A 10,409-nucleotide genomic window follows, 5' to 3' on the forward strand; every position below is an offset into this window, starting at 1 on the left:
CAGGCCACCATGCTCTTCTCATTCAGTTTCCTCTCATTACTATGAAGCAGTAGTACGCTGCAGGGTTACTGAGAGCCGGTGTACTGCAGGGTGTTTGTGAATGTAAATGTAGAAAAGGCAGTGGCAGTTCAAATGACAGAAGGTTTGAAGGCGTTGAATCTCTTAACGCCCAGACTGTCCATGCTACTCCTCTCTATTTCTCTCTCTCTCCCTCTCCCATATGCCCAAATGAAGTCGGTGCCCACACACACGCACGCACGCACGCACACACACACAGACACACACACACACACACACACACACAGACACAGACACAGACACAGACACAGACACAGACACAGACACAGACACACACACACACACACACACACACACACACACACACACACACAGACACAGACACACACAAAAATGAGAGTGGGAGAAAGCTCTGGCATTCATGATCATTTTATTTATTTTCTTTGAGAATGGGAAGGAAAAGTAGATAAAATATAACAGTGAAATGATACATTTCCTCAACACACAAATCTTCTATACAAAGATACACAACAAATGTCGCATAATAGTATTCAGTCCTTGATACCGCACACTTCACTGCCCAGAGAGGCATCTAAAAGGTAGGAGATGCATATGGTTTGCTTTGTAGATTACAACATAAATAACACACAACACATAAATGAGCATCAGCAATCCATTTCAGATATTGACCCCCAAACTCTGTAGCGTTGGTGTTCATCTTCAGGTGATATGCCCTTGGCTTTCTTTGACTTGACGTTAGTCATCATGATCAAAGGTTTAACCCTAGAGAATGAGGCCTGTTTGGTTTGCTGATGGCTTTTGAGTCTGCAACAAGGCCAACCTGCACACGGTTTCTGAACCTCTGCGGTCACGCCACGAGACACCTGCACTCCGTTCTGCAGTCATGCAAATCCTAGAGAGACTTGCGGGCATTTTACGCAGTCCAAGATGCACTAAAGATCGCGTCCAGAGGCGTCACAGGTCGTAATCTCACAACACGCCGATATCAAATCAGTGCTGCAGTCCTGACCACTAACAGGTCAACTTTTGTTTTTGGACACGGTTTCCCCTAATGAAGTCCACTGTGCGGGGGGGGGGGGTAGGAGAAGGAGCGTTCCCGGTCCTTTGAGGGTCACACACACAGAAGAGATGTTGTGCCTGTGTGTGCTGTGTGTCTCAGTACACTCACTGCATCTTCTGGTTCCGCGCATGAACCACCTCCTTTCGCTCCTTCAGGAAGTTCTTGAAGGCTGGGTCCTCCTTGCTCTCCTCCGTCACTGAGGCACAGAGATGCATGGAGGGGAGAGGAGAGGAGAGGAGAGAATTGTAAGGGTGAGAGGAGGAGAGGAGAGGAGAGGAGAAGAGAGGGGAGGGGAGAGGAGAGAAGAGAAGAGAGGAGAGGAGAGGTGAGAGAGGAAAGAAGAGAGGAGAGGAGAGGAGAGGTGAGAAGAGGAGAGGAGAGGTGAGAAGAGGAGAGGTGAGAAGAGGAGAGGAGAAGAGAGGGGAGGGGAGAGGCGAGAAGAGAAGAGAGGAGAGGTGAGAAGAGGAGAGGAAAGGAGAGGTGAGGTGAGAGAAGACCTCAGCAAACACTACCCGTGTCAGGACGCTTGTTATTCTCCCAAATAAAAATGAAAAACTTTTGTCGAAATGTACACTTTTTATGTATGAATTACTAAGAGCAAAACTTCTAGATTTCTTAAAGAATTTATCCCATTATGTCCATTATTTTACAGGTTTGGAAAACAGTATTTCATAATTCCATACTTTTCCAGACTTCCTAGACCTGTGCAAGTACCCTGCCAGTAATCCAGCCAAATACATCCCTTCCTCATTAGAGAGAAAGAGAGAGAGAGAGAAAGAGAGAGAGAAAGAGAGATAGAAAGAGAGAGAGTGGCGAGGCTTACCTTGATGGTCGATGTCATCTGTATCGCTGTCCGTGTCCTCCTCTTCCTGGTCGGGGTTTCCCCGTGAGAAGATGAGGTCACACGCACCACTGAGCTCTGGCTCGTCTGAAAGACAAATCGGCACAACTCCCTCAGCTTTTCCCTCCTCATACCTTAGAGCAGCGGTCCCCAACCACCGGGCCGCGGGACATTTCTAACCGGGCCGTAGCCTACGACATGAGTTAAAAAAAAATGCATGCAAACTAAACTAAATTTAATTCGCAATAATGTCACGTTTTTACATGGCATAGGCCTATATGCAGTTGTTTGATTGCACGCATGTTTGCATTTTGCAAGGTCTATTTTCTTACGTCTGTCTGTCCCGCCTTCAACACTTTTACATATTGCCTTCAGCGCTGCGCAGCCTCAGGTCAGCTCACTTCACTTGATCAGTTCTTGGCGAACGGTATGTCACACGAAGTTAGCTAAACTGCTAGAATGAGCAACAAAAAACAAGCATTTTTAGCAGGTCACTGGCCAGAGTGTTTGAGTTGAGAGCCGCTGCAGAGATTTCTTACAGAAAAAAAGCTGCACATTTTAGTGATGAGGAGTAATGCATGCACAACACATATGGAATATGGAACATGGAACCCCCGAATTCTGGTTAGGCACAATTGTGCTGTTAAAGCTGTTTGAGGTGATTATTTATGTCATATATGAGGATGTCAAACAAAAAACTGGCTACAAGAGATGAAAAAAAAAGTTAAAATGTGCTTAACATGAATTTGTCTGCATATAGATTTAGTCCAAACGGGGAGTATATTGTACCTCTAAACAAATATTTGACATTTATCCTGGCAATGCTTTTACTTAAATGAATAACGCACCTGACATGTTGTTATAAAATCAAGTCATGCATGTCTACTCTCAACTCAAAATTCCAATGGAGCTCCAAGCGGATTTGTACACACAGCCTTACAACACTGTTTACAGCTCTTCGAGTCACGGTAAAATGTAATTTTTGGTACATAGCTAATTTAGATAAACTTACGGTGTGGGTGCTTGCATTGCTTGCGTAGGAATCCGCCGTCTTGGTTTGTATAGAAATGAATATTAAGGGACACATACACGCTAGAGGTTAGACATACGTGACGGTTGGTAATTTGTGACGTTGCTATAGTGGTAAAATAAGAGGTGGGTAAACTACAGTATGAATTCTGTGATCACGGAGGTGGACTGCGCCATGCGGTATTGAATTTTTAAAAAAGGCATTATGGTGGAGATTATTGTCCAATGTTTATAACAATACCAGTGGCAGATGTTTCCTAGAGTGTTGATTAGTGTACATATTGTGAATGTGGATAATACAGTGTGATTTTTGAATGTTAAAAGTTGCAATTGGTGAATAAACTCTTTTGAGAGGTGGATAAACTCTAATATGAGGTGGATAAACTATATTTCTGAAAATTCAGAGGTGGATAAACTGCATTCACTTGTGTTTAGCCTCCACTACATTCCTGCTATCAATAGTAATCAATCAAATCAAAGCTGTTTGTTGTATAGCTGGGTGCTGTGCACCCATTTCTAAGCTGCTTCCTTAAACCTGAAAAGTATACAAAAGGCACGCACATCCAGGGCAAGTAGCCTAAGTGCTGGCCAAAAGCAAAGGTCACAGCGATAACAATAAAGTCTGCACACCAGACGTAACCAAAGACCTTTTAGGCAATATGGCGGTGGCCATATTGCAACGCTTTTTGGTCACTTATTCGGGCATCTATTTTGGGTAGAACTGTGCGTGTGAAATGCTTCACGAATCACGACACACCAACCTCGCTCCAGCTGCGAGATCACAACACATGATTGGTACGATGTATTCATAACATGCCACATGATTGGCACAATGTAGTCACATGTCAACTTTTGGCGGCGGAAGGGCTTAAAAAATCTATTTGGTATTGTTTTTAGTATGAAAAGACTTACCTAGCACCCTCTCAAAAGAACATTTTGACTTAATTTAAGAAGACTTTGACTTATTTTAAGGAGCCTTATCAAGACAAATTTGCTCAACGCACTGGCAGACAAATTTGCTTGTTTTTAGGACAAATTTGCTTAACGCACTGGCAGACAAATTTGCTTGTTTTCAGGATGAGATGTCTTAATTTAAAAAAAGATTGACTTATTTTAAGTCAAATGTTTTCACAAGAAAGCGCTAGGTAAGTCTCTTTATACTGAAAACAATACCAACTAGTTTTTTTTATCTTGATATAAGATTAATAACACTTGGTTAGATTTTGTTAGATAAGCAGTTTTTGCAGTGCAGTGCTCAATGGTCGCCATGGAGATCTGAGGTAAACAATACTACAGCTCAAGAAAACTGAGGTGATCTTTCTGTTTGAGGTGATCTTGATCTGTGTTGGATGTGTTATTACATATTACTATCATATCTGTAGTTGTTTCCCCGCCCCCTCTGCAAAGCTAATTGCGTGCCCACAGCTGAACCACAAGCGCAGTTGAATAGTTAACCAATTGTGACATTAAAAAGAAACAAACTTTAGCGATCATACATGATAATAAGATGTCAACGAGCAGCGACATACAGAGTATAGGCCTAGTAGTTCTACTAATCTACTTAAAAATACTTGAACTATTTATTGCACAATGAAGAAAACTGATGCTCTGAATACTTATTCAGCTGTCTCTAAAAGTTTCTCTAATTGACGCATTCAACCGCGATTTTGATTACACCTGCTTTTAACAGGCGCAAGTTTTTCACCGCAAAACAAACATGCGCTGTTTTCATACATATGGCGGAATACCTAATCAATGCTATTAGCACTTGTCGTCTCCTGTGTTTGCGCGATACTCCCACTTTCCTCTGACCCTCCTATGAATGCATATGCATGACACGGAAAAGCGCAAATAGCCATTTGCAGCTCCCACGACAGGCAGTCTACACTTTTTCCTCAGTGCGGCCTGTTTGTACATACCTCGCCATGCCTTTACGTGCACTTTGCAAATGAAATATGCCTGACGTGGGCACAAAAACATACATCTGGCCCTGTCTCTCCTTTTTTCATCCACTTTCTCTGGGTGTGTCTTTCTTCTCTCCTTTGTATCCCTTATTCTCTCTCTCTCTCTCTATTTATCTCTTTGGCTGTGGAGAACATGTGTGTGTGTGTGTATGTCTGTGTGTGTGTGTGTGTGTATGTCTGTGTGTGTGTGTGTTTGTGTGTGTTTTTGTGTGTGTGTGTGTTTGTGTGTGTTTTTGTGTGTGTGTGTGTGTGTGTGTGTATGTCTGTCTGTGTGTGTATGTCTGTGTGTGTGTGTGTGTCTGTGTGTGTGTGTGTCTGTGTGTGTGTGTGTGTGTGTGTGTGTGTCTGTGTCTTTGTGTGTATGTCTCTCTCTGTGTGTGTGTCTGTCTGTGTCTGTATGTGTGTGTGTGTCTGTGTGTGTGTCTTTGTGTGTGTTTGTGTGTGTTTGTGTGTGTGTGTCTGTGTCTTTGTGTGTATGTCTCTCTCTGTGTGTGTGTCTGTATGTGTGTGTGTGTCTTTGTGTGTCTGTGTCTTTGTGTGTATGTCTCTCTCTCTGTGTGTGTCTGTCTGTGTCTTTGTGTGTGTGTGTGTGTGTGTGTGTGTGTGTGTGTGTGTGTGTGTGTGTGTGTGTGTGTGTGTTGAACATGACCGCAACCAACAGCCAAACCTTTGCCACTGCAAACCCAAGCTAATCCCTGAATAGGACGGTTACTCTTGGGTGGCGGGTGGGGGAGACATATCTGGGGGGAGACACACTGGCTAGGTTCAGAGTTCAGGTTCCATTCCCTCTCTCTTTCTCCCTGGTGATGTTGCTCAGTAGAGCAAAGACTCTGGCACAGACTGAGCAGTTAAGTTCGGAGTTTAGTTAGTGTCAGCTCTTACCATTAGGCCCTGTTAGTCAGTGAGTTAGCCACTAGAGAGGGCTTGTTCTTTTAAGTTTGTCAGTATCACCCTTTGTGTTTAACAATAAAGTCAATTCAATTTTATATGTGTGTCCGACATCCATCACTGCTGCACAGAATTCAGGGTAAGGCCACATGAACATGTCCCATTGACCTCCATTCATTTTGTCTATAGGACTGTGAATGGAGAATCTTGAAAGTTGAATTCTGAGAAATGGCCAAGTTGCCCAAAGGGCAAACAAACAACTTTTACTTTAATAACCCTATAGAACATGTTACTGTATAAAAGTTCACTGTACTCAACATTTCCAGGTCAACTTTTGGCAATTAGACTAAAAATTGCAAATTTTTCGAAATTTCGCCAAAGTTCATGTGTTAGGTGGCACCCCTAAATCTCAATGGAATTACTCAAAACTGTGCAAAAGTCATTTTTATGTTAATTGGAACAAAATGCAATGCCAGCCAAATTGATATTTTGAAATTAAAATTTCCCATTCAAATTTGATGCACCCTAGTGTCCGTACCTGTGGCTGAGACGGGCTTGTCCAGGGGTACGGACCCCATGTCCTTGTGCAGGCGCTCCATCTGATCCTGCTGCTTCTTACTCTGAGCTGCAGCCTGCAAGAGACAAGACATCAGCAGGACGTTAGGGCACACTGAGGAGGACACAAGGACACATGGAGGAGACACTGAGGAGGAGATGAGGACACATGGAGGAGACACTGAGGAGGAGATGAGGACACATGGAGGAGACACTGAGGAGGCACTGAGGATACACTGAGGAGGACACAAGGACACATGGAGTAGGACATGAGGATACATGGAGGAGACATTGAGGAGGAGATGAGGACACACTGAGGACATGAGGACACATTGAGGACATGAGGACACATTGAGGAGGAGATGAGGACACATTGAGGACATGAGGACACATTGAGGAGGAGATGAGGACACATTGAGGACATGAGGACACATTGAGGAGGAGATGAGGACACATTGATGAGACATTGAGGAGGACACATTGAGGAGGACATGAGGACACATTGAGGAGGACACAAGGACACTGAGGAGGACAGGAGGACACACAGGAGGAGATGAGGACATATTGATGAGACACAGAGGAGGATGTTAGGAGACACTGAGGAGGAGATGAGGACACATTGAAGAGAACACAGAGACAAATCCATTCATTTTTAAACATATATATATATATATATTTCTTATATAGCTTTAAGAAAATTAGTTTGTAGAATCATTCAGTTTCTCTGCCAGGCCTTATTAACATGGAATCCTGCAGAACCCCTTTCAAAGGCCAACTGTTCACATGGCAACCAGCACAGCAACACTTACTCACCAGCTCTCGGTGAAGTCTTTCATACTCCGGACGGTAGTCGCTGAAAACACACACACACACACACAGACACACACACACGCTTTGAGTCCCCAGACATCCATCCCACTCACAGTCAGTCAAAACTTAATCACTGCTTTCAGCAAACACAATGCAGCTCATTTATATAATTCATAATTTAAATCCTTCTGCTGCCATTCAAATGTTTAGTGTCATTCATAATAAAATAAAGACTTTAACCTTTTTGTATATTTACCAGTTAATATGTGTGCAATTAACAGCAACTGGCAGCTGTTACTGTTATTTCAAGGTAAAACAATTAGGTAAAAATGAAATAGGACCTTCATTTAAATGACAGATAAGTGCAAGGACACTCAATGAGCAAAACAATGACCAATGACCACATGAACTAAAGAGATCGATAGTAGTATGGGAGCACTAATCTGCTGTGCTTGGGATATTAATCAAATCAAATCAAATTAACTTAAGTTAAACTTTAGACTTTTAAATGAGGGTCCCATTAGTGTTTATTTTTACTGAACTTACGTCTCATATTCTTTGGCTGCCTCGGCAACCTGCACGAAGAGTTCATCCAGTCCAGTGCCCATGACTGCTGATACCCCGACGACCTGCAGGGGGACAAGAGCGGAAACTGAGCTCTGGGAGTAAAGCTGTTGTGGTCCATGGCGTCTAGACAGAGCACCAGACCAGTCTACCACACAATGTCAAACAGGAGCAAAATCACAGTGCTGAAAACCTCATCGCAGCATTCACAGTTTGCTGTCTGGAGAATTCATGCAACCGGTTTGGTAAAATCATCTCGTATTTTAGAAGAAAAAAAATCATCATTATCATGCACAGATTGCTTGCTGGAGGATGCTTCCGCAGGTTAACGTAGAACTAGTGTTAAACACTAAGCTACTGGCAACTGAAAAGAATGACACAGCTCTTGAAACCTCATTACAACAAACCATCATGTTTGGTAAAATAATTTTATATTTAACAAAAAAAAAATCATGTTGCCGCGCAGAGAACGCTGGCTGGTGGACGCACCCGCAGGTTGGTGTAGAACTCATCCAGCACCAGGCTCATGGAGCGAGTGAGGTTGCTCACGTAGGACGTCTCCTGGTTGAGCGCCTCCTGGAATGTCTCAAAGTCCTGCATCCACTCCACCGCAAAGGTGTGGGCGATGATGTCCGTCTGGCCCCAGGGAAGACACAAGAGAGTCGAGTCAACCACACGAGGTGAGGTAAAGTACAGTACAGTGACGTAAAGTCAAGTCCAGTAAATGACGTTTAGCAGACGTTTTAGAGCGTTTAGCAGATGCTTTTATCCAGCTGATAACTGATCTGATATTATCCAACTGATAACTTCATCCAACTCAAACTGATTCACTCTCTCTGCTAAGGGCCACTGGCAAGGACCATGCTCAACAACGCAGATGCATGAATATAGAGGACCTCTGCCTCACAAGTGGACATTGGACTCTTAGGAACTCTATGGAACAGGCACCCCGGAGTCCCACGGCTATGGCAAGTAAGTTTATGGATGCTCCTAAGATGCTGCCTGTTGCCTTGACAACCACTGTTGCTATGGAATCAGAGCAGAGTGAGGGGTGTGTGCAATGTTACCTTGTTCATCACCACGATGAATGGCAGCTTGGTCTTATAGAGAATGCTGCATAGAGGAGAGAGAAACGTGATAAGAGGGGCATATTTAAATGTGGGCGAAATACACACTGTATTGTATAATCCTAAAACCACAGGTGAAACATTTTATGCGAGATGGAATACTGGATCAAGCTGAATCTAGTGAAAGTTGTCAGAATGGGCGGCATGTTGAAGTTGGGGCAGCCGTGGCCTACTGGTTAGCGCTTTGGACTTGTAACCGGAGGGTTGCCGGTTCGAACCCCGACCAGTAGGAACGGCTGAAGTGCCCTTGAGCAAGGCTCCTAACCCCTCACTGCTCCCCGAGCGCCGCTGTAGCAGGCAGCTCACAGCGTCGGGATTAGTGTGTGCTTCACCTCACTGTGTGTTCACTGTGTGCTGTGTGCGTTTCACTATTTCACGGAATGGGATAAATGCAGAGACCAAATTGCCCTCACAGGATCAAAAGAGTATACTTATACCAGAAATCTCTCACAGTCCTTTACGCAGGCAAATACTTTATTATACTTCACACACAACGTTTCGGTTACACAGACCTTCCAAGGACAGTGTGCGGTATTTCTTCAACACGCATTACTGGTGACCTCACCTTTTCCGACGCACCTGTCCAAAAAGAGGGGTGCAAAAGCGCTTTTGAACTGAGAATGGGAGGCATACCTGCAGGCATAGAGCATGTTGGACATAAAGGTGACAGGATTCACACTCCGCGACGTGTCCATCACATACACGACCACGCAGGGGAAGCTGGAGGCCTAGGAGAAACAGATACTCATTATCGTCTTTCAAAATGGTATGAATAATAATAAATAGGAAATGACAAAAAATAACTACTGAAATAACAGAGGAGTCAATAGAAATCAAGCAGAAATCAACACTTTAAAAGTATACTGTGGACAGAAATGGTTATAAAAAAAAAATGGTAAAGAATTGTGGTAGTTCTTCAAAGGACTGCAACTGATGACATGTGAAAAAGTGAATCTCTGAATATCTCTGAACCGATGAATATTTCCATACCAGAGCTTCAGTGATGATGGTACCAGAAGCTGACCAGGTGAACACCTCTATTTGTCCAGGTGTGTCAATCAAAACATACCTGAAAATCATGCAACAGTTGGATTACCAGCTTAAACAGCAGAAGAAAACTCATGAAAGGATATCTTTGTAGAGGACAGGCCTGTTGAACACTTACTGGTGATCGCTCTGCTTCTTCTCAATGAATTTCATAACCTGATTGAGGGGAATAGGTTGGAGTTACAGTAAGACAATGCTGACACCTATTGGTAGGATGCACTAACATCAAAGTCACACATTACAATCATGCTCCATGCCTTTACTAAGGAAAATGACCAAAATGAAGAGAACAGAGAGAACTAGGTGGGGAGAGGGAGAGGGGGGGGTATACTACCGTTGAAATGTTTGGGGTCACTTAAAATTGTCCATATTTTTCGAGAAAAGCTATTTTTTTGGCTTTTACAATAAAGGCAATATAAGTGGACAGAGGGCCATAATCAGCAATTGTCTGCCCTGAGTTCCAATGCCATATTGTATCTGCTAAA

At 43.5% G+C, this 10,409-nt stretch overlaps 1 protein-coding gene across 1 annotated transcript in view; it reads right to left on the minus strand.

The window, feature by feature from the left end:
• Positions 1 to 418: 418 nt before the first annotated feature.
• gpn1 (GPN-loop GTPase 1) overlaps positions 419 to 10,409 on the minus strand; it is an 11,415-nt gene continuing 1,424 nt past the window's right edge. The window contains exons 5-14 of the mRNA XM_076300341.1: positions 10,043 to 10,080; positions 9,868 to 9,946; positions 9,511 to 9,605; positions 8,818 to 8,863; positions 8,240 to 8,386; positions 7,733 to 7,815; positions 7,190 to 7,229; positions 6,360 to 6,453; positions 1,923 to 2,027; positions 419 to 1,295 (exon numbers count right to left, since the gene is read on the minus strand). Coding sequence (XP_076156456.1) covers positions 1,204 to 1,295; positions 1,923 to 2,027; positions 6,360 to 6,453; positions 7,190 to 7,229; positions 7,733 to 7,815; positions 8,240 to 8,386; positions 8,818 to 8,863; positions 9,511 to 9,605; positions 9,868 to 9,946; positions 10,043 to 10,080 — 819 coding nt within the window. The 3' untranslated portion in view covers positions 419 to 1,203. The remainder of the gene's footprint in view (positions 1,296 to 1,922; positions 2,028 to 6,359; positions 6,454 to 7,189; positions 7,230 to 7,732; positions 7,816 to 8,239; positions 8,387 to 8,817; positions 8,864 to 9,510; positions 9,606 to 9,867; positions 9,947 to 10,042; positions 10,081 to 10,409) is intronic.

Source organism: Alosa pseudoharengus, unplaced genomic scaffold, assembly GCF_046254945.1.
Source record: "Alosa pseudoharengus isolate Yale_2024_CS ecotype anadromous, Long Island Sound unplaced genomic scaffold, YU_APseudo_1.1 YU_APseudo_1.1_scf_22, whole genome shotgun sequence".
Classification (NCBI taxonomy): Eukaryota; Metazoa; Chordata; class Actinopteri; order Clupeiformes; family Clupeidae; genus Alosa; species Alosa pseudoharengus.